The sequence below is a fragment of the Cucumis melo genome, chromosome 1 (genome assembly GCF_025177605.1).
Source record: "Cucumis melo cultivar AY chromosome 1, USDA_Cmelo_AY_1.0, whole genome shotgun sequence".
Taxonomy (NCBI): domain Eukaryota; kingdom Viridiplantae; phylum Streptophyta; class Magnoliopsida; order Cucurbitales; family Cucurbitaceae; genus Cucumis; species Cucumis melo.
This window is the reverse complement of record NC_066857.1, coordinates 19490119-19515156: the sequence shown is the minus strand read 5'-3', so window position 1 is coordinate 19515156 and position 25038 is coordinate 19490119. Positions and strand designations below refer to the sequence as shown.

The 25038-nt window shown below is 32.4% G+C and overlaps 1 protein-coding gene and 1 long non-coding RNA gene across 2 annotated transcripts; one reads left to right on the top strand and one right to left on the bottom strand.

Annotated features, from left to right (window-relative positions):
- Positions 1–3412: 3412 nt before the first annotated feature.
- LOC127149870 (uncharacterized) lies at positions 3413–6192 on the bottom strand. Its single transcript, XR_007821692.1, has 3 exons — positions 5936–6192; positions 4106–4156; positions 3413–3639 (listed from the first exon to the last, which is right to left on the bottom strand). It is a non-coding gene; the product is annotated as an uncharacterized LOC127149870 (long non-coding RNA).
- Positions 6193–7554: 1362 nt separating this feature from the next.
- LOC103489773 (putative polyol transporter 2) lies at positions 7555–19837 on the top strand. The gene is made up of 3 exons (XM_051086178.1): positions 7555–7742; positions 7810–8162; positions 16567–19837. Exons 1-3 carry the CDS (start codon positions 7577–7579, stop codon positions 17611–17613), a joined length of 1566 nt encoding a protein of 521 aa, XP_050942135.1. The 5' UTR covers positions 7555–7576; the 3' UTR covers positions 17614–19837.
- The last annotated feature ends 5201 nt before the right edge of the window (positions 19838–25038 follow it).

The window sequence follows — 25038 nt, the reverse complement described above, 5'->3', positions numbered from 1 at the left end:
ACCATCTGCTGGATGTGTCTATTAAGACTATAAAATACTTAAATGGTCCACTTGGTGGACTAACCGGTCCACAAATATCCCCATGAATTCGCTTAAAAAGTGTAGGTGATTTGATTCCCACTTTAACTGGTGATAACGTGTTGTAAAAATGACATACCTTTAGGACCTACCTTTGACGGAAGAGGCAACTGAAGCTCGTGCTGATAACATATTGTAAAAACAAGACACAACTGAAATACGAAAATCGAGAAAATATAATATTAAAATAATATAATATAATTTATAAATAAATAAAAAGATAAAAAAATAAGAAAATTTAAAAATTAAATAAGAAAATTGAAAATTAAGAAAGTAATTAGAAAAATCAAAATCTCAAATTTCTCCACTTTCTTTCTCCCATTTATTTGGGTTTCCCACCAATCTTAATGGGTGTCTTACCCCCACCAAAAGCCTCTATTTATAAGCAATTTGGTAAGAATGATGTGGGTTATATAGTCACTAAGATTGAATATTTGATAGACATATGGCTGGCGCATGAATGTTGGATGGCTAATGAGTTAACATGTACTATATAGCCACTAACCTAGTTCACCAATGGATAATAAGTCTTTATATACCATATTAATATTTATAATAAATAATTTAAACGTCAATATGTAATCATAAAACGCGTTAAAAAAAGGGGACATAGTCATTCTATTAAAATTAATTTTCAACGGCGAAGACTTTAAGTAAACGAGTCCAAAAAAGAAAAGAGTGTGAGAAAGGAAGGAAAGAAAGGTGGTCAGCTATATTTGACCACACACATGTCATTGTTCAAATTTCTTGTCACATATAGATTCAAAATAGAAAAGATGAATGCAAAGAAAGTCCAAAATTGAATTAAAACACCCATATACGAGAGAGTGATTGCATCCCTATGTGTTTGTTTCGTTGAATTTTGACTTTAGTTTTTATTATTTCATTTTTTCTGTTCACATTTAATTTTTAAGTTTCGTTTTTAAAAATAAATACACTTTTGACACTTATTATCGATGTATATTGATTAATTCAAAAGATTGTATCAAGTTATAGTTAATTAATTTTTATTAATTATTTGTTACTATTAAAATTAGTTGTTATAAAATTTTGTTATATAATTATTTTAAAACAACTCATTTAAAAAGATAATATCACAGATTAAATCATCATTATGAAACTTGCGATAAAAATATAACATTTTGAAACATATGAATCAAATAAATACGATACCTAAGATATATATTTTTCAAGTTAAAATAAAATTAAATTACAAATTTGATTCTTATGATTTTGAAAAAAAAAAGTAGGTTAGAACTTAGTTCATATGATTTTAAAAATTTTGACATTTGTCAAATTATAGCTCATGATTTATTATTATAAACTATATGTACTAAATTTTAACTTTCTGCGAAACATATGACCCAATTTACAATTTATTCTACAAAATAGCTTTTGCATAGCCAAAATAAGAATCTGGTTGATCACAAGAAAATCGTAGTTTTCAAAGTATAAATTAAGCTTCAATAAAATACAAGAACGTACGATTGAGAGTAATTTTGAAATTTATACTAATTTGAACGTTAAATATTGAATAGTTGAGGACAATTATCACTACGCTTACATTTTTAGTGCACAAAACTTTAATTTAATATAACATATAATTATAGTTTTAAACTTCATGTATACTTTTGGTGAGGGGAAGAATTAAGGTTATAGGTAGTAATCAAAAGTGTGTGATGAAAATTAAGGTTTATCCCAATATGGATTTGTGTTAGCAGGTGATACAAAGAAGAAAAAAAAAAAGGTGTTGTCAAATTAACGTTTTACTTTTTAGTCCTCGACTTTCATAAAATATTTTCATTAATATTTTCTTTATGAATAATGAAAATATTTCATTTTCATTTTGAGGAGGAAGGCGATTATACTTTTGAACTTGACTTATTCTTTATCAAGAAAAAAGACCAACATACAAAATTTTTTGTTTTTATTATTGTATTTATTATAGAATATTACAATTAGAAATTAAAATAAAGAAAGGAAAAGAATTAAAAAGAGAGTACACAAATAAAATTATTTTTAATTTAGAAATTGGTTGATAGTAGAGAAATTTGTACGGATGACAAAAATATCAAACTATTTATAGACATAGCAAAAAAATACATCATTATGAAAAACTACGAGGATTAATTTGATGAAAAACTACAAATATAATATATAAAAGATAAGGGTATAGCATATATTTATTAAAAATTGATCCTATACCACAAAATGATGGACCAAGGATGAGGTCGAGGTCATCGGACCTCCAAATTTTATAGATCATGTTCTTTTCTAAATTACAAATTAATTTAATAGTATTATTCGGATTTTGGGTCATCATTGAAATGGTGGTTGGAATTGATGGTTTGTTTAAAGTTGTATAGTAAGTGTAAGATAAAATGCAGTTGTAATATTTTATGAAAATCATATAGAACATTAGTTTAATTATTTGGATATATGAAACACGTGAAAAAGAGTGGTCTTTGTTAAAGAAGAAAAACAATACATACATATACATATACCAATGAAAGGTTACAAACTGCCATTTTTTAATTTTAAATTCGAAATAATGCTAAAACAAAGACTTGTAAATGAAAGTCTTTTGTCACTTTTGAACCTATGTCAAAGCAATATTCTTTAAAGAAAAAAAAAAGGAAAAGAAAATTCAAGCAATATCTACATATGAACATCTTTGGAATATCTATATATGAGCATCTTTGGAATAAAAAAGCTACAATACATACCTACTTCTCATCAAAATAAACTAATCTCCCTCTATCTCTTTCTATCTTAAAGGCTATAGGAAAAAAAAAAGTTCCCACAACAAAAAAAACTCAGTTAGATAAACTATCACTAGAAGAATTTTGGCCTTTAATGTCGGTTTAAAACCGACATTAAAGGCCTTTAATGTCACTTGGCAACCGACATCTTTGTGAGCGTTATTAAAGGCCTTTAATGTCGGTTGGGCTTTAATGTCGGTTTAAAAACGACATTAAAGGCCTCTTTAATGTCAGGTTAAAAACGACATTAAAGGCCTTTAATGTCAGTTTTCAACCGACATCTTTGATGGTGTTATTGATGCCCTTTAATGTCGGTTGGGCTTTAATGTCGGTTTAAAAACGACATTAAAGGCCTCTTTAATGTCGGTTTGTCAGTTTTCAACCGACATCTTTGATAGTGTTATTGAAGCCCTTTAATGTCGGTTGAACTTTGATGTCGGTTTAAAACTGACATTAAAGCCTAGTTTTTGGATTCATTTTTACAAATTTATTTTTATTTAATTGTCACATTATTGTCCTATAGACCGACATTGGATCAATGTAGATAAATATGTTTTTCACACGCCAACAAATCAATGAAATTCATATTATGTTAGAAACTATAATATTTGTCTTTTATACACAAAATAAAATCTTAATATTATGTATATACATTCTACAATAGTACATGAAAAAATATTCTAATACAAGAATTAAATAATTAAAAATCCTAAATGCCTTCTCAGTCTTCAATTTTCAACGGTCGCTTGGCAATCTCTGCACAATCGCTTAGCTTTCAACCCGATATGACTTCAATTATCTATAAACAATATCCAAATAAACCATTTATATAGAATAACAAAGCTGTTTGAAGTACTAAAATTGCAGAGAAGGATGAAAAGTTTTTAAGATTTTATATCCACACCCCAATCCACATAACTCTCTTTAGTCTACCTCAGCCATCAGGCTTTCCTAAATCTCTTCAATCTATTATTAGAAATATTCCATAGATGCAATCATATACAATCCTTTTCCCAAGTAAAGCAATCAATGAGACTGTAAGCATGAAACAACTTGAAATGGCTTTTAAGGACGCAAGCATTATAGATATATTATTTGCTTCTAGAGAATATTTGCCAAATTTTCACTCAAGAGTTAATAAAATAGTATGTGAAGCAAAGGAAACTAACAAACTTCTAAGCTCAAAGTTCATTACTGATAAAGAACGTCATAAATCATTTTTCTGTTTAATGAGAATTAGAGAAAAGAACACAAACAATACTGACCTTTGCAAATGTGCATTTTCCAGAACCATTCTTTCCCATGATGGCGTGAACCTACTAGGGTCAGAAAAATAATTCCAAATGAACAAAAAATCAATGAAAAATTCAAAATGTGAGAATCCGCTCCTAAAACAATAGTAAAGATTAATATTGAGCTAACCTCTCCTTCGTAAACAACAAGATTAACACCCTTGAGAATCTCTTTCCCCATCTTTCTCAATGCCAAACAAAACATTTATGCACCTTAAACATGTTCATTGTGCATCACAAATAAAATTCCTCATATCTTTATTCTAACATAAACGGTTAAAAGGCAAAGCTGAGCAAAGAAACTTTGAAAATTGAAATCATGGAACCTTCTCCTTCCTCTAGACCAGTTTCAGCCGACTTCAGTTTGAGACATCGTGTGTTTTATTTCATGATTTGTTAGATCATTTATTCTCCAATAATTCTTAACAACATTTTTAACACGCTTGGAAATTATAGAAAATTTATAGTGCTAATTTAAATTGAGATGCTAATTTTAATTCAATGTATTAAAATAATCGTAGTATTATTTACTCATTTTTAAAAGCAAGAATATAAAGAAATGAATCTGAGTGTCACAAATTAATGCAACTCAAATATTTCATTATTGGACTAGGTTGAATTCATTATTTAAAGAACTCAAACAATTAAATTTAGTCTAAATAGCAATTTCAAGAACATTTACTTAAGGGTAATTGTTAACACATATTCACTAAAATGTATGCCCAATAACATATTTAAATAATTATATATATATAACAAAATTTATTAATAATAAATTTTACAAAGTTTTATTATCATAAATTTTATTATTGAATTGAGAAGAGAATAAAAAACTTATTAGTACAAAGTTTTACAAAATTTATCAATATCTCACAAACCGACAAATAAATAACTTAAAAAGTCTCCAAATAATAAGTAAAAGTAAGAAAAATTTAAAGAATTGAGAAGAGAAAGTTAGTAGCAGTACTAAACGTGAGCCTTGGAATTTGGTATATTATGGCTGGCTGGCTGTGGCTTGTGTTGATTGCACTATACATAGATAGCTACCAATATAATATATACAGAGAAATGGTTATTTGTGTATTTGCGTGCAAATAAAGCTGCTATGTTGTTGAAAATTGACCATTCATATAAATGCCCTTATAATAAGAAAAAGAAAAAGAAAGCCCTATTAACTTTCTCTTTAAAAAATTTCTCAAACCTACCCTTCAACATTAGGCCGGCTCACTCCCTTAACCCTAAAACCCTAACCCTAAACCCTAAATACACACCTTTTTTCTTTTAATGGGATTGTGAAGCATTTTACCATTACTAAAGACAGGAGGGAAAAAGCAAGAAACAACAACACTAAGGATAATGGAAATTGTTAAATCTTCTCCTTTACCGGCCAATTATAGCAACATCAAAAGTTGACCCATGTTCAATTCCTCACTAGAAATACAGTGTAGCCATACCGAGTCAATCAATCTAAACAAATAATAATAAAGGATTTGAAAACCAAACAAAATCAGACAGTGAGTACAAGAATCCAACACGCGAAAAAGAAAACGCGAAACACCGAAAGAAAACGCGAAACGCGAGTAGTTGACAAATTTGCAGCTGCAGAAATGAATCCAATCCAAACATCAATGAATCAATATCTCCAGTATTGTAGATTATGTTTACAATTCGAAAAAGAAAACGCGAAACACCGAAATCATGGTAAAGGATAACGAAGAAGTGAAAGAAAAATCCACAACTAACTGACCAACAAATAGGAGTGATTGTGAAAATATGAAGAGATAAGAGAGAAAGAGGATGAACCTGGTGAGGGTCTGAAGAGACAACAAAGGAGCGTTCCTCCATTTCCATTTCCATTTCGGCCATTTCCATTCCGCAAGAGTACTTGGTTCCAAGATCGATTCCGATCGCCGGACCTTCTCCTTTACCGGCCATAGTAAATCTTCAAATCGTCGATGGAAAAAATAATCTACGAGGATAGGAAATGAAAGCAAGAAAATTTGATTGGTGGCTGCAGAATTTAGGGTTAGAAGATTTCAAAGTTAAAGAAGAGAGGAGGAGGAAGAAGAGAGGAGGAGAATTTATATAGAAATTTTAAGGAAAAAGAAAAGGTAAAGTAAGAGAGAGAAAAACTTGATTTTTTACCAAATTAAAAAAATTAAAAAAAAAATTACAAAGGGGCTGATGTTTAATGTCGGTTTTAAACCGACATTAAAGCTCCTTCTTTAATGTCGGTTTAAAACCGACATTAAACATCCGCCTTTTGAAAACCGACATTAAAGCCCATTTTTCATTTTTTCCACCCGACATTAAAGGCCAGATTTGTTGTAGTGTATTTATAGTTGAAGAATCAAAGTCTTCCAATCTTTTAATCGAAAGTTCATAATTTATATTAATTGAGCTAGATTCATATTAGCTACCATCATTCAAATTTAAAAAAGAGGCGTTTGCAAACATAGCAAATTTTTTTATGATAATGGAACTCATGTCATTACATTTTCTAAATTAAAAAAGTAACAAATTTAAAAGTGGATAGACCTTTGATTGTCCTTTTAATAGCCATTTGTTAGACGTTTGATATATCTAATTACTTATCATATTTATTATATTTACAATATAAAAAAAAGAGATGTTCTATTTTTTTAATGATCTAATGTAATACATCCCTTTAAAAAATGGATGTTTTCCAATCTCAATTAAGAATATATTCATGTATGTTTTAGTCAGATTTTTTCATTTACAATATTCTAAAACCACTTTTTCTAATCTGCTGAGAAAGAAAAAATAATTCAATTTTATCCTTAAACATTTTGAACTGCAATTTAAAGATAGATAAGTGTTTGATTTTTCCATTAAACTTTAAAAAACATCTTGCAAGTTTAGTCTTTTAATATTTGCCTCTATCACTCCTAGATATGGTTAATTTTGTTCTCTTATGAATTCGATTAACAAAAAGAAAAACAAAATAGGAAAACTATCTTGCAAGTTTAGTCTTTTAATCCTCGCATCTATCACTCTTAAATATGGTTAATTTTGTTCTCTTATGAATTCGATTAACAAAAAGAAAAACAAAATATGAAAACTATCTTGCAAGTTTAGTCTTTTAGTACTCGCCTCTATCACTCCTTAATATGGTCAGTTTCCCTCTCTTATGAATTCGATTAACAAAAGGAAAAACAAAATATCAAAACTACTTATAAATTTTGAGTTTTATGAAATAGGTAAAAGGTATTGGGTTTTTAAATGTGTCCTCTAAAAGGATTTTGTTCTTGAAATTAATAACTTTATAAAAATTCTTTAAAAAGAAAATGTGGTTATAAAGATTTTTGTAGGAAGAAATAAATTGTGAGTGAAAATTACGACAAAGTCCCAATGGATATAAGTTAGTTATTTTCAGAAAACTTAAAATAGTATCTACCATTTGTCCAAAGAAAATAAGATATTATGGCCATGCAAAATATGGGCAACCCGACTGCAATATCCAGCGACTTTGTTCGGCAAATTCCATCCGAATCCGTATCTGCCGTGCCCAAGAAGAAGAGGAAGAGAAACAGATATGCTTTTATGTGTGCCGTTTTTGCTTCCATGGCTTCTATCTTACTGGGTTACGGTAAGATTTAACTTACTTTGTTTTCGTTTTCTACAAAAAGAAAATTAGTAACTCTGTTCTTGAATAGAGGAAAGTGTAATGAATGGAGGTGGAACAATAATATTCATCAAGGAACGATTCGAAGTCTCTGATAAGGAGGAGGAAATTCTCTTGGGTATGGCCTATATCTACGCCACCATTGGCGTTGTTTTCGCTGGTAGAACCTCCGACTACATTGGCCGCCGTTACACCATGGTTCTTGCGGGTTTCATCTTCTTCTTTGGAGCTTTTCTAAGGTCCTTTGCCACCAACTATGTCTCCCTCATGCTGGGCCGATTCATCACTGGGCTCGGCACCGGATATGCTTTAGTTGTATCCCCCATCTACATTGCTGAGGTCTCCCCCTCGTCGTGTCGTGGCTTCTTCACTTCCTTGTCAGAGGTTGGTTTACTAAACTAGTTTCTATAGTTTTTTGTTTAGCTTTCAATTTAATTTTTATGTAAGGTTTTGACATTTCCTCGATTAACCACCCAACAAACCTATGAAATTTAACATTTTGCTTATATCATGACACATTACTGCATTTAGTAACGTATAATGTTAGTGATAACCATCTCTTATATGAAATCCCTAGCTGTGTAATTAGAATAAAAACCCTTTGAATACGAGAATACCCCTAATTTCAAATCACTATAATTCCCAAATCAAGTTAATTTCAACCCTAAAGATTGGGTTAGGTACAAATTGCCTTAAAATTATTGACCTTTGAAAAAAAAATATATATTTTTACCTCAAGATTCAAACAATTCTACAAATAGATTGATCAATCCAGAAGGGAAAATGACAAAATTACCCCTATACCTAACAGTCATAAAAAGGATCAAATTGAATAAAAAAAACTAAAATTAAATCAAAATCATTAAATAAGATTTAATTATTTATATCAATTTCTATAATAAACACGACGATCCACATCTCTGTCACAATCTTCATTTTTTTACTTATTACATTCAAGATATCCATATCTTAGCCTAAGATGTGATGACTATGTCACACCCCCTCCCAAAGTTACATTGACAAACCCGTAAGAAGATGTGACTTATGAGAGAGAAATGCCGACATCTCGAGTTAGGGTGACATCCAACACCTAGAAAGAACTTTAACAACTCAATACTTTGCTATGCATACAAGGTTAAACTTTTAACGCATCTTAACTAAATCATATAGATGTTATGCGTCAAAAACACAATATAATGACAGACAAATCCGATTTTATTCCTTAACAGCTTTCTTTTCAACGCATACTAAAGTCTTAGACAAATTAAGCTAAAACATTGCAAACTCTAAAAAACTAAGTAATTCATTGAGACGAAACTAAAAACTCTATGCGGCAAGAGCACAGTAGCCTCGCGAGACGCCTGGAATTCTTTGTTACCTGGGCGGAAAGATTTTGAAATGTAAACCAAATGGAAATGTAAACTAAATGGTTAGTCAGTTGACAAATATTGAAAAACATTTTGAAAATAAATTATTTTCAATGCACAAAAGCCAGATTTCGAGATCCATTTTCTCTCTTAGGCACTTATCTGGCAATAACTCTCACTAGAGAGTTCATGTGCTAAATCCTCATCAGCATGAACCCGTTTGAAACCCTTGGAACGGACGTATACTCAACCCACTCAGCTACTAATGTGGGCAGACTCACACTTGAACGCTTAAGTGGACAACACTCAACATTTAGTTGCTTGACTTCCAAGTTGAATGTGGACAAACTCATATATCTGACTGCAACACTCTGATGAGCACATTTCAGACCAAAGGTTTTAGCATAGATAAACATACACTTTTTGATGCCTAGCTTGTCTTACACTCACATATCCATGTAAAGTTAGCTTCCTAGAATTGAATTAGCACTAATTGTTTGAAAACATTTACTTAAAACTGTTGAAATTAAATTAATCCTTAATACATGAATTTGCATTATTAAATATTGATGAATAGTTGAGATACATGGAATAGTTAATCACTAAATACATTGATATATGAAGAGTCACATATATTGATATTTATTGTTGATAACTTTTAATATATTTTTCTACTAGTACAAATATGTGTAAGGTTTCTCATTTGTATGCAAGAAAGAAAGTAAGAAATTCAAGTTTAAGAAATATTATTCAATTTATTTCTTCTCAATTGTGTGAATAAGAGAACAATCTTCTTCTCTTGTTTCTTGATTTGTATTGTGAGGGTCTATTACGTTTCCAACAAGTGGTATCAAAGCTCCAGTTAGATATGGCTTCAAATGGTAACATGTTGCAACCCCAACTTCCAAGGTTCAGCGGGAAGAATTTTAATCAATGGAGTATTCAAATGAAAGTGTTATATGGCTTTCAATAATTGGGGAATATTGTTGAAAGAGGATACACTAAAGTTAAGAATCAGAGTGAGCTCACAAATCAACAACTTGTTGAGTTAAGAGAAAATCGTAAGAAAGACAAGAAGGCTTTATTCTTCATTTATCAAGCTGTTGATGAATTTATTTTCGAGAGAATTTCAATAGCTACTTCTATGCAAAGGCGGCTTGGGATATTCTACAATCTACCTGTCAAGGAGAAGATAAAGTAAACATGGTAAGGTTACAAGCTCTCATATCCGAATTTGATTGCATTAAAATGAAAGAAACTGAAACTATTGAAGAATTTTTCAATCGTATTCTTGAAATTGTCAATAGTTTAAGATCAAATGGTGAAGAAGTAGGCGATTAAAGAGTTGTTGAAAAGATTCTTAGAAATATGCCAAGAAAATTTGAGCATATCGTCTTTGCAATTTAAGAATCAAAAGACTTATCTACGTTGTCTATAAATAACTTGATGAGTTCTCTTCAATCCCATGAGCTAAGACTAAAACAATTTGATGTTAACCATGAGGAAGCTTTTCAAATGCAAACTTCATTAAGAGACGTAGTTCACGTGGAAGACGTGGTGGTCGTGGAAGATGAGGAGGTGGAAGAAACTATGATAATAGAAGCGGTGCAAATTCTGAAAATTCACAAGAAAGCTCTTCTTTATCTCGAGGAAGAGGCTTTAGCAGAAACCAAGGAGGTGATCATGGTCATTTCTCTCACATTTAATGCTTTAATTGTAGAAAGTATGGTCATTTCCAAGCAGATTGTTGGGCACTAAAAAATGGAGATGGAAATACCCCTATGAATATGCATAAAGAACAGAAGAAAAATGATGAAAGCATTCTATTCCTCGCATGTAGTGTTCAAGACGATATTGTAGAGCCTACATGGTATCTTGATAGTGGTTGTAGTAACCACATGACAGGAAATAGAAGTATATTTGTTACTTTGGATGAATCTTTCCAAAGTGAAGTGAAGACTGGTGATAATACCAGACTACAAGTCAAAGGCCAATGTGATATTCTTGTGAAGACAAAGAAAGACACAAAACGAGTTACAAATGTGTTCTATGTTCCAGGTCTAAAGCATAATCTTTTGAGTATTGGCCAACTGCTTCAGCGAGGTTTAAAAGTTTCATTTGAAGGTGACATATGTGCAATCAAAGATCAGACTGATGTTCTTATTGTCAAGGTAAAAATGACTGCTAATAAGATGTTTCCTCTTAACTTTACATTTGGTCAAATATCTTGCTTTAGCACAACATATTGAAATATCCATCCTGGCTTTGGCATTTTCAATATGGCCACTTAAACTTCAGATCACTATCTTATTTGTGCAAAAATCATATGGTGAGAGGCATACAAAATATCAACCATGAGATAGATATTTCTGAAGTGTGTCTTCTTGCAAAATATCATCGAGATTCATTTCCAACAGGGAAAGCTTGGAGAGCCTCTAAACCTCTTGAGTTGATTCATACAGATTTGTGTGGTCCTATGAGAACAACAACAAATGGAGGTAATCGATATTTCATAACCTTCATCGATGATTTCAGTAGAACGTTGTGGATTTTTTTTTTTTGAAAGAAAATAGTGAAGCACTTGTATGTTTTAAATCCTTAAAAGCTTTTGCTGAAAATCAAAGTGGTCACAAGATAAAAACTTTGAGATCTGACCGTGGTGGAGAATATATAGCTTTTGGTAATTTTTTCAAGGAGCAAGGAATTCATCATCAAATGACAGCTTGAATGACTCCACAACAAAATGGAGTAGTAGAAAGAAAAAATAGAACAATCACGAAAATGGCGAGAAGTATGTTAAAAGCAAAAAATCTACCAAACAAGTTTTGGGGAGATGCTGTTGCATGTACTGTTTACATTCTGAATCGAGCTCCAACAAAGAGTATTCCAGGTATGACTCCTTATGAAGCATGGTGTTGTGAGAAACCATCTGTTAGTCATTTGAGAGTGTTTGGGAGTCTAGCTTATTCTCATATTCCAAATCAGCTAAGAGGTAAGCTTGATGATAAATCTGAAAAATGTATTATGGTAGGTTATAGTGAAAATTCTAAAGCTTATTGATTGTATAATCCTATGTCAAGAAAAATTATTATCAGCAGAGAATTGATTTTCAATTAAGATGAATCATGGGATTAGAGTAACGATGTTGATGAAGCTAAGTCCATTTTATGTTAATATAGATGAAAATAAAGTTGCTCAAGAATTAGAGCAAGCAGAGATTCAAGCGGTGGAGTCATCTTCATCTTCAACACCATCTTCCACAAGTGATGATGAAATCTCACCAAGGAGAATGAGGAGCATTCAAGAAATTTATAATTCTACTAACAAAATTAATGATGATCATTTTTGCTAATTTTGCATTGTTTGCTGGTGTTGATCTTGTAACTTTGGATGAAGCCATCCAAGATGAGAAATGGAAGATTGGAATGGATCAAGAAATTGATGCGATAAGAAGAAATGAAACATAGGAGTTGATGGAGCTTCCGACAAACAAACAAGTTCTTGGAGTAAAATGGGTGTACAGAACAAAGTTGAAGTCAGATGGTAATGTTGAAAAATACAAGGCAAGACTTGTTGTAAAAGGTTACAAGTAGGAATATGGTATGGATTATGAAGAAATATTTGCCCTTGTGACAAGAATTGAGACCATTCGATTGATTTTGTCATTAGCTGCTCAAAATGGATGGAAAGTTTATCAAATGGATGTAAAATCTGTTTTTTTGAATGGACGCTTAAAGGAAAAGATATTTGTTGCACAACCTTTGGGTTATGTGAAAACGGGAGAAGAAGAAAAAGTGTACAAGTTGGTAAAAGCCTTATATGGATTGAAACAAGCTCTGCGAGCTTGGTACAGTTGTATCGGCGGTATTTTTCTAAAGACAGGATTTCGAAGGTGTCCATATGACCATGCACTATATGTCAAAGAAGACAAGTATGGCAAATTTCTCATTGTTTCTCTTTACGTTGATGATTTACTTTTTACTGGAAATGATAAATTTTTTATGATTTTAAGAATTCCATGAAAAAGGAATTTCAGATGAGTGATATGAGTTTCATCCACTACTTTCTCGGAATTGAAGTTAATCAAAATGAAGGAGAAAATTTCATTTCACAACAAAAGTATGCTAATGATTTACTAAAAAAATTATGGATGGAAAATGCTTCACCTTGCAACACTCCCATGGATGCAAATTTCAAATTGTGCAAAGATGATATTGGAGAAGTAGTCGATCCAAGTTTGTATTGAAGCTTAATGTACTTGACAGCAACAAGACCTGATATTTTATTTGCTGTAAGTATGTTAAGCAGATTTATGACAAACCCGAAAAGAAGTCATTGGGAAGCAGGTAAAAGAGTTATTCGTTACATTCTTGGCACCATTAATTTTGGAATTTATTACAAGAAAGTTTCAGAATCAGTGTTGTTTGGTTTTTGTGATAATGACTGGGGTGGTAATGTGGATGATCATAAAAGTACATCTGGTTATGTTTTTAGTATGAGTTCAGGTGTTTTTTCATGGACATCAAAGAAACAATCTGTTGTTGCCCTTTCTACAACCGAAGCAGAATATATTTCGTTAGCTGCAACTGGATATCAAGCGTTATGGCTTCGTGGATGTTAAAAGAATTGAAGTGTACTCAAATAAGTGAAATTGTTTTATTTTGTGATAATGGATCTGCCATAGCATTATCAAAGAATCCAGTTTTCCATGGAAGAAGCAAGCATATTAGAATCAAATATCATTTTATCGGAGACTTGGTTAAAGATGGAGAAGTGATAGTAAAATATTGCAAGACTCAAGATCAAGTGGTAGATATTTTTACAAAGGTGCTCAAGTTTGACTTATTTGTTAAATTCAGAGGAAAACTTGGAGTTACTCAAGTCTAGATTAAGGGAGGATGTTGAAATTAAATTAATCTATAATACATGGATTTGCATTATTAAATATGCATGAATAGTTGAGATACACGGAATAGTTAATCACTAAATACATTGATATATGAAGAGTCACATGTATTGATATTTATTGTTGATGACTTTTAATATACTTTTCTCTACTCGTATAAATATGTGTAAGGTTTCTCCTTTGTATGCAAGAAAGAAAGTAAGAAATTCAAGTTTGAGAAATATTATTCAATTTCTTTCTTCTCAATTGTGTGAATAAGAGAACAATGTTCTTCTCGTGTTTCTTGATTTGTATTGTAAGGGTCTATTACGTTTCCGACAAAAACATCATTTAATTTTAATTATCAAGAAAACCTTTTAATACCTAAACATCCATTAGAACACCTTATAAATAATGAGTAGAAAGAATAGCTTTTCAAAAACCATAATATCTCTTTTGAAGGGTCACTCATAGCTTTGCAGCCTACTTCTAGCTCTTATTCTCCTTTTTCACAGCTTACCAACACCTCCCCAACACTTTAGCAAATCAACAACGCCAACATCTCTCCTATGCATCCTCGATTCTCAAGAGTTTAACTTTCTTGCTTAACCTTTAAGCTTGAACTAATGTAAAGTACTTATATTCTGATTTATGAGGGCTCTTTCTCTGTTTATACGTTTTTCAGAATTAGTAAGCTACTAAATTCTCCAAAATTGTCCACCTTCTACTTAACCTTACACATGTCTTCACCTAACTTTATTTAATCAAACTCAACCTAAATTACACCACACTTTAAAGCCCACTTAATCATCCTCATGACATGCGCCCCACTAACAATCTACGATACCATGCAACCATATTTTTCTTAATTGTTTTGTCGACTCAAGAACTCAATGCACACTTTTGTTTTCAGAATTTCATTTGAACACCAAACCTAATTTCGACACATACTTCACCAAAGTATGCTTCAAGGTTCTCGCCGCCAAAACTTAACTTTCAAAAACTTCATTGTCAACTTCCTTACTGGCTCTTACTTAACCAAAATATATTTACAACTGTTAGACGTCTGACTCCTCTATGCATCCAAAGTTCCTTCTTGGACGCCTAACTACTATGTGTCCTACCTTATCATTGGCATCAACTATCTACGATGGATCACAAATGTTTTATAGGCTATCTCCATCATGATCTTCATTTTTTTTTTCATTTTTTCTCACCCAATATTCATAGAAAAGCCACGACGAATTATGAGAAAAATGAAGACAACAATATAGAGATGGTCATCATACTAGAGCTACGATATAGAATAGTCATCTTTAATGTGATGTGTTATAAAATATGGTAGTGTGTTCTAACGAAAGCAAAAAGTTAGATTTCATACATCATTTTGTTGGTGGGTCTTCGATCATAAAGGTACGTGAAAATATACAAAGAAATAATCTAGAATTTTAAATGTACTGCACGTGATTCTGACCATTTCACAACCAAAACCATTCCATGTAATTACAAGTTTTAAAAAGTTTAATTTTACTTAGATGATTTAGGCAAAATGCCACATCTTCATAGTAGTAAGATATTGAATTCACAATGCTATTTAGTCGTGTGACTTTGTTTTTGAAATTACCCAATATGCCTCATATAATCAATCCCTCCTGCATACACAGTTTATGGTACGGATAAGGTATAAACTATGATAATTTTGCTTTAGTAAAATCACCCAAAAGGTGTCACACAATTGATTTCCTACCAACATCAAAATTTCAACCATGACTACGATAATAATTGTAGAATTCAAGGTACCAACTATTATTTGACTTTGTTTTCTAGTGTCTTATAAATCGATTTCTTCCCAGACCTCCACTTATCTTTATATTTTAAAGATATTTTAATTAAGGGTATGTATGATATTGTCTACTTTTTAGACACAAACTTTTATAACTAAAAAATGATTTGAATGATAATTTTTTTTGAAATTTTTGTATAACCATTACCATCATTATCATATTGGAACATAAGCGAAAGACATGGTATATCGTTAAATCTCTAGTTTAAGAAGTAAGTCGTTTTGAAAAAAACCAAAGTGATTAACAACTATTCAAATAACTTTCGATTAATTAAGTATAGTATATTTTAAAGGGTATTAGTAAAAAATAAGTTTAGATAAAAATGAGATTTTTTAAAAAACATTTTTTTCCTCAAGCTCATCCAAACCGATTAGGTCTCTCTTATAGAAAGCACCGAGATTAAATTGGATTTGATCCGTCGCTGATCTGTCTATTAAATAGGAAGTCTATATGTCCAATAAAAAATTTCCTTTTCAATTACTTTTTCTTCATTATATTTTATATAAGTTAACAGATTTCATGCCCAATTCAAATATAAGAATCAAAGGAGAGGCTCGAACTAGAAAATGAACTTCAAAGAGACCAACACCTTAAAGAGAAATACATGAATGCATCCCAAATTGTGTACCTATTTTCATGCATATGTATTTTTGTTTATTTGGGTATATAACGTTAAATTTGTATATATGCAGGTATTCATAAACTTAGGCATAATGTTGGGATATTTCTCCAAGCTCCTCTTCTCTAAGCTTCCAATTCATTTGGGTTGGCGATTCATGGCTGGGTTTAGTATTTTCCCGTCGATGCTTTTTATTATTGTGGCTTTGATGATTCCAGAGTCACCACGTTGGCTTGTGATGCAAGGCCAAATAGGAAAAGCCAAATGGGTCCTTGACAAAACCTTAGACTCCATAGAAGAGGCTGAAGGAAGACTGGCAGATATCAAAGAAGCTAACGGAATACCCTCTGGCCACTCCTCATATGAGATCATTCCCCTTCGAGTCTCAACACTTGACAACCTAACTATAAACATTTGGAAAGAGATGTTCCTCCACCCAACACCAGCCAACCGTCACATATTGATAGTCATTATTGGACTTCATTTCTTCCGCCAAGCTTCTGGGATGAATGTCGTTTTTTTGTTTATCCCCGAATTCTTTAAGAGGGTGGGGATCAAATCTAAGAATAACAAGCTACTTGTGTTCGTAGTCATCGTTGGATTCATAAAGACAATTTTCAGCTTAGTGCCAACATTCTTGCTAGATCGAATTGGACGACGACCATTGCTTCTAATTAGCGTCGCTGGAAAGATGATTTCTCTTATGGTCTTGGGATTTGGGGTCACAAAAATGAACCACCATTCAAATAAATGGGATATGGGTTTATGTATTACATCCATATTAATAGATGTGGCATTTTTCTTCATTGGAATTGGGCCCATAACGTGGGTGTATGGCTCAGAAATTTTGCCAACAAAGCTACGTGCACAGGGATTGAGTGCAGGAGTGATAGTAAATAGAGTTACGGCTGGTGTGGTCACAATGACATTTATTTCCTTGTCCAAAGCGATTACTATCGGTGGGGTGTTTTTCTTATATGCAGGTATTGCAGCAATGGCTTGGCTGTTCTTCTATGTCTTGTTACCAGAGACACAAGGAAGAAATTTAGAGAACATAGAGGGGCTTTTTGGTACTTCATTTTTCTTAATTTTTTGGTCTAATTTTCAATTTATGCTTTAATTTTTAAAATGCTACACCTTTACTCCCAATTATGTGTTTAATTTTCTGTTTTGGTTTTTATGTATTAAATATTACATTCTTACCCTTAAATTTCATGTTCTTTTTTTAAAAAAATTCGCAAGCTAAGTGGGATCCAGTGTACACCAAGACATCTCAATTAGGTTGACACCTCTATAGCACCCTCATCCTGCCCTAAGACCAAAAGTGATGTCATTAATCGATGAAAATTTACAAAATGAGCTAGGGAGAAGCTCGAAAAGTTGTGAATAAATTACAAGAATTCATGCCAGTTAACCGATATTGAAGTAATGCTATAATTACAAAAAATGAAATTTTAAGAGTACCAAAGAGCAACAAGATTAAGAATATCTTCCCAAATGTGACTGGAAGACTTTCCACCATTTTTTAAAGTACGATCATTTTTCTTGCTAAGTGTTGAGAAAGGTTAACAGTTCACTTAAAGAGTTTCGGGCAAAGTCAACCAACTGGGAATGACATCTCAAAGTTTAATGAAGCAAGTAAGTGCCTTGGAAATGTAATCTCGGGAAAGAGGCTCAAGAACTTGGTCCTATTAAGCCTAGAGAAAAGACAGAGAGTTTTGGTAAAAGAAATCTTGGAAAGTCTGAGGAGATCTCGAGCGAGATTAATTTAAGATAGAAGGTAAATCCTGAAGCTAAAGCACGAGCATCTTGGTGCAAGGCCAAGATGAAAGACATAAAGGTTTGGAAGATAGATTCTCGGGTCATCTCAAGGTCGTTTCCTACCGAGACTAGAAGCAAAGAATGAAATTAAAGGGTTCTCGAGCATATTTTAGGCATATCTTAAGCTAGTTTTAATCGAGATCATTAAAAGATGCATGTCGAAAAAAGTTTCCAAAAATTTGTCACCTGATGGTCTTCGCGTTGGTCTAACTCGAAGTATTGTTATAAGTTTATTTAGGGATCATTTCTGTGATTTTACACCATTTCACTTTAAGAGAAAAGTAAAAAGAAGAGTCTAATTGGAGTCAAGATTTCTTGAGAGTGTCTCCAAAGCAAGAGGGTTGCCCGATCAAGCTTCAGTTTGGGGTTTCCTGTCAAGAAGCATCTAGACAAGTAAGGGTTCAATGAGTTTGGGCTGAAGAGAAGAGTTAAAACTTTGAAGTTGGATTCAAGAGCTCTTTGGGGCTACGACAAGCATTGTAGAAGTGGTTTGAGTAAGCTTAGGCTATCGAGACTCCAAAGAAAACAAGGTCGAGAAGAAATAGGGCAACTCTATAGACTGAGGAACTAATCGAAAGTTTGTCAGTGATAAAAATGAGTTTCAAATGAACTTCTAAGCTTGTTTTATTAAGTTATATTTATAGCATGCTTTGAGTTAAAATATTTGAATTATACTTGAGTTATGAATGATTTATAAATCATGAGTTTCAAGTTTAGAAATAGTTGGATGAGATTTATGAGTGAGTATGCATGATTTAAATTTTAAAGCATTCAAGTTGAATATATTCCCTTGAACATGAGATTTCTAAGCAAAGTATTTTAATGCTCAGTTTATGAAAATATCTAAGTTAAAGATATGTTTAAGCAAGCATGATACCAAGAGTAGCATCGTGTTAAAGGGCTCTAGTAGCTAAATACAAGTTAAGCTAAGTTGAGATTTAAGCAAGTATAGTCGAAAGCAATGCATGATTTAATGTTATGATATTTCTAAGATTGTACTAGCTACATGACTGTGATATTGAGCCTGAGGCTAAAGGATACTGCGTGCACACATGTTATATTTCGTTGTTGACGTTGAGTGTACTTCGTGATAATGATGCTGTCGTGAGTGTCGAACATGCCCATCATAAGCCATAAGTTGTTTGCTAGAAATACTTGCCTAGAGAAAATGTTATGTAGAGATTTCTTGCTAAATGTTTGCATACTTGTTTTACTAAGAATGTTTTATTTTTAAAAGCTAGTACTCACGGGCTTTATAACTCACCCTTCAATGTTTTATTTTTTTTACAGGTAAAGATCGCAGTACCGACGGCTAATAGAAGTTTCACCTAATCTGCTAGAAGTTTGATTTAATATTTTTTAGTACTCATTCTAATCATGGATTTTTAGTTTGTAATTGAGTTAGTAAAAGATTAGTTGATGTGTTTGTAATAGACTAGTAAAGTACTTTTGAGTTGTTTTATGTAAGGCTTGTTTAAACAGGTTTCCCATAGGTTGGATGAATATGAAGATGAGGTTCTATATATTTACCAAGTTTTCGATGTTTTCCGCAGTATGTATGTTCTCGTTTAAAAAGGAAATAATTTGAGTTCAGGTTAAGCAGGATCGATAGGTATCGTTAAAAGGAGAAAGATGTCGGTTGGCTTGAATCGTCGTCTCGGGCTTAGTGAGAATGGGCTCTAGGATGGGGTGTGACAATAGCATTTAAAGAGCGAGCTAATAGAAAAAGCACCATTTGATGTCGAGGACCAGGTAAGAATATCGAACAATTCCATTCAATAGGTGTTGGCCAGGCATCATAAATGGAGTTCTAGTGCACTTGCCTTCTAAAGTTTGAGAGCCACCTCAATAAATGGGTATTTCACGTCTTTTGTACTGTGATATCTTCTTGTCAGATATAACATAAAAATGAGTGACTTTTTGTTTTCAAATACCATCAAAGGTCTAAATATTAAACCAAAAAAGTGCATTGGCGCCATTAGAGATGTTCCATTTAACATTTAAAAGTATTTAAGGGCCCTAATTTGCAAATTTGGAACTAAGGAGCACGAGTGCTATACGGCTTGAATTTGTGTGGGATTTTGCTATGAGTGGAAATACCATATTTGCAATCAATGAAAATCTTCCAAAGTTGTGTTGGTTTGTTTAAGTATCTACAAATTCATTTTCCCATTAAAGCTTTGGTTTTCACCTTCACTTTGTCAATTCCAAGACCACAAGATTCTTTAGGCATGGTAACAATGCCCGAGCGAATGAGGTGAGAGCCTCTATTTTCCTCAATCCCTTAAAAATTGAGGGGTAGTAAGTTGGTAAATTGCTAAAAACAAATTGGATGAGAGTAAGCCTTCTCCCCTTGGAAATATAAGAGTGTTTCTGGCCTGAAAAATTTCGATCAATTCTTTCAATGATAGTTTACCAAAAGTTCGTGGATTTGAGATTTCCTCCGAGTGGCAAAGCTAGGTACTCAAGAGGAAGGGAGATCGATGGACAACCCCCATATAGAATGAGTTGAGTCAAGATTATCATGACCCACATTAATGCCAACTAAAGAAGATTTTATCAAATTTATCGTTAGACTAGATGCCTTTTGGAAGGCCAACAAGATAAATTTGGGATTTCAAAGATGTTGTAGATTCCCCAAGGAGAATAATATGATATCATCCCCGAAAAGAAGGTGGGAAATCTGCATATTTGTTGTCCATTAACAAGGAAGCCTTTTGATTGAGCATCATCAATTAAACTTGAGAGGTAATCCATTGCATTAACAAATTAGGGGGAGAGTAGGTCACCTTACCTAATATGTCGGTTTGCTTGAATGTATCCACAAGGTTTGTCGTTGATATTTATGAAATATCCAATCGAAGAAATACACACAAAAATCCAATTTATCCATTTTTCATTGAGACCTTTTAATCTAAGCATATCAATCAAGAATTTCCAACTAATTTTTTTCAAAGGCTTTTTCAATATCGAGTTTTATGATATATCTTTCCTTTCAGTTGCATCTCCAATGATCACAATTTCATTCGCTATTAGAATGGGATCAATAATTGTTGGTCTTTTAAAAAAGAAGAGTGGTAGACAACAATTGTAAAGGTAGAACATGTTTAAGTCGCTCAGTATAAAAACCTTAGCAACGATTTTATATATACTTGTGAGGCTAATGGGATGAAAATCAAACACTATTTGAAGGGTGATCTTTCTTAGGGATTAATGCAATGTGTGTATAGCATTCACAACTCTGTTGATTACTGTATTGTGGAAAAAATTTTGGAACAAATTCATAATATCTGCCTTGGAAATGTTCCAAAATTGTTTGAAGAATTCAATAATGAATCCGTGAGGGCCCAACGCTTTTTTTTCCATATAAATTTAATCCAATGAAAGATTTTCTGTTCCTCAAGAGGCTTAGTAAGGTTGATGGCCATATCATCGCTAATAGGCCTTCAATTGAGATTGTTGATCAATCAAGGATCGTCTTCCTTGTCAATATAAATTTAGGCTGACAAAAAAATAACAAATTGAAAGTTTATTTTGGATAAATAGCAAACTTTAATTTAAATTGGTGAAATAGCAAAATCGTAAAAAATGGAAAAAAAAAACACTGCTGCATAAATGTCTTAAATGTCTATATTCTAGTGAATAAACTAACATCCCAAATAAATTTATTCCAAAACTCCAAATACCCCATAATTGACTCAATCTCCCCAAAAAACAATGATTACAACTATCCTCCTAATTTTTCCTTACCAAAACAATAAAATGAATTAAAACCCATCAAAATTAAACCCCAATTTCCCCCCAAAAGCACAATTTCATCTCCATACCCAATTTCAAAACAAAAATTGGGGCAATCGGCTATCTCTTACTGTGGTCTAAGAGAAATGTTTGAGTCTAAGTTCTATCCTATTAGGTAAGCGATGCGATAAGAATAGCTTGCAAAATAGAAGCATTCGTTGGATGCCAAGAGCTAGACATTTAACATAGTTATGTAGAGAGAAGTACCTACGCATAAGGGAGTGTGGCGAAGAAGTAGGTGTCATGTTGAAATGACTAGACGATCCTTTGAGGAAAATAAATGTTTATTGCTTCTTGAGAAGATAGAGAGAATCATGCGATTAAAGAGTTTAGCTTTCCAAGGAGATAAGATTGGCGTCTCAAGGGAACATCCAATCGCCCCTGACATTTAGCCTATGTGTCAAGTTTGGGTTGGTAGCATGGGATGGCGAATTGGTGAGGTGACACGTATAAAGAATGAAAGTAACCATTGGATGTGAAAGGTCACTATAAATAGGGCCAAAGGACAAAGGAAAAAGGAGCACAAGAAGAGAAAGTCAACAAAAGAAAGTTTTAAGTGTTCGATTAAGAGAACTGCTAGACAAGAAGAGAAAGTCGAAAGCAGAGAAGAAAGGAGTTGAGGCTAAGTATTTTTGTGAGTGATCCTTATAAATCAATAAATGCTTGTGAATGATGCTTCATAAAGTAAAACAAGTATTTCTGTGTGAATGAATGGTTGTTTATAACGAAAACATTTGTATTTATGATCTTCGTATCATAAATAAATGTTTTATAAATGTTGTGTTACAAGCATTCTTTCGTGTCCTCATGTTTATGCTTATTGCATGACGTGGTTTTTTCTGTGATAATCTGTGTTAGGAGTAAACAGTGAGCTAATACTCCTTTGTTATTAATCGTGTGGATTGTGCATTATGGTGTGGTATGATCTATCGCAAGACGCTGGTGAAAATCCTACGTAACTAGTAAAATGTTGGTTGAATGTGAATCCCAGGTCTAAGCGAGGGGAGAATTCCAGGTTGGGGCGAGTTGTGATGAAATCTTGACGTTGGATGCTAGTGAATGTGAATCCCAAATCTAGGCGAGGAATAATGTATGAGATGCTGGTTGAATGTGAATTCCAGGTCATAGGAAAAGATTGAATGTGGCGAGATGCTGGTGAAAACTTCAGGTAATTCATGTGACGCTGGTTGAATGTGAATCCTAAATCCAAGCAAGGGAAGAATCCTATGTCCTGATAATGAGTTAGGAATGCATGATGACTTAAGCACGTGGAACTTATTGTGCTTGTCGTGATGATGGTTTGATTAGGGTCTGATACAATGAGAATCATATGTTTGTGATCTGAACTTGTCTCTATTATTATCTAAATTTGTTGTATTCCCCAAAAAGGTTTTTCTCAAATCTATCACTCATTAATTCCTTTTGACTTATGTTTTAAGTTTCCTCTCCCTAGGTTGTCAGGCGTTGAAGCAAAGTAAATTAGGATGGTTCTCCGCAGGTGTGGAATGTTGGGTTTTATGTCCTAAAACTCGTAGATAGTAAATATAATCCCTTGACCGTTATTAATAAAGTGTTATTATTATAATTTCAATAAATGTTATTGATTTTCTATTGCAATATGGATGAACATTAGAAAAGAAATTATCCTATGTACTTTGCTAAGAAGAAAGAAAAGGACGGTAAATATGATTACTTGTTTGAGAAACATGTTTAGTGGAAAATTACCAAAATGTCTAGATACTTGATTTAGGAGCCACTAACCATGTTTGTTCTTCTTTACAGAAAAATAGTTCCTTGATGCAGCTTGAGGATAGTGAGATGATGCTCAAGGTTGGAACAGGAGATGTCATTTCAGCTCGCGCAGTGGGAGACGCTAAGTTATTTTTTGAAAATAGATTCATATTTTTGGAAAACTTGTACATAGTTCCTAAATTCAAGAGGAACTTAAATTTCCGTTTCTTGCCTCATTGAAATTATATACTCAATTAAGTTATCTATGAATGAGCCGTTCATTTCTAAGAATGGTGTACATATTTGTTCGGCTAAGCTTGCAAACAACTTATATGTATGAAGATCTAATGAAGCAAAAGTAATTTTAAATCATGAGATGTTTAAAACTGCTAACACTCAATAAAAGGCAAATAATTTCTCCAGATAACAATACTTATCTTTGGCATTTAAGATTAGGTCACGTTAATCTCGATCAGATTGGGAGATTCATTACCTCCATGTGAATCTTGTCTTGAAGGAAAGATGGCTAAAAAACCTTTTACTAGAAAAGGTTATAGAGCCAATGAACTTATACATTCAGACTTCTATGATCCAATGAATGTAAAAGCTAGAGAAGGTTTTGAATACTTCATCTATTTTATAGATGAATATTCAATATATGGTTATTTATACTTCATGGAGCATAAGTAAGACAAAATAATCGTCTTCTTTAAGTTTTTGCATCAGCGAGCATTAACGATTTGAATGTACGGTGAAACATACAACGTGCTTCAAATCATTCGAAACCTTCTTCAAACCCTTTAAACGTTCAACGAGCATTAGTGGTGACTGAAAACAAATGTTCCTTCAAACAAACGTTCGGAGAGCATCAACAAGCATTAGCGAAAGAGCATCTTCTTCTTCTTTCAAACAAACGTTCGACGAAAGATTATTAATAGTCTGTCTTTTTCTTTCCTTCAAACAAATGTTCGGCGAGCATTAGTGATGACTGCAATATATTAATGGAATATATTAAATATTGATTATGGACATGTATAACATAAACATATAAAGATACAATTTAAAATAATAAAAAGAAAAAATATAAATAAACGTATTTTCAACACTTATTAGAACTACATATCTTATGCATATCACATTCGCCCTATATTTAGAATCTAATTAAAAATAGATATTATGTATTACTTAATTATAT

Excerpts from the sequence above, each read along its gene's own strand:
- LOC103489773 (XM_051086178.1), top strand. The coding sequence starts at position 7,577 with ATGGCCATGCAAAATATGGGCAACCCGACTGCAATATCCAGCGACTTT. Across the intron at positions 7,743-7,809 it reads TTCTATCTTACTGGGTTACG|AGGAAAGTGTAATGAATGGA; the intron begins GTAAGATTTAAC and ends GTTCTTGAATAG. Across the intron at positions 8,163-16,566 it reads TCTTCACTTCCTTGTCAGAG|GTATTCATAAACTTAGGCAT; the intron begins GTTGGTTTACTA and ends GTATATATGCAG.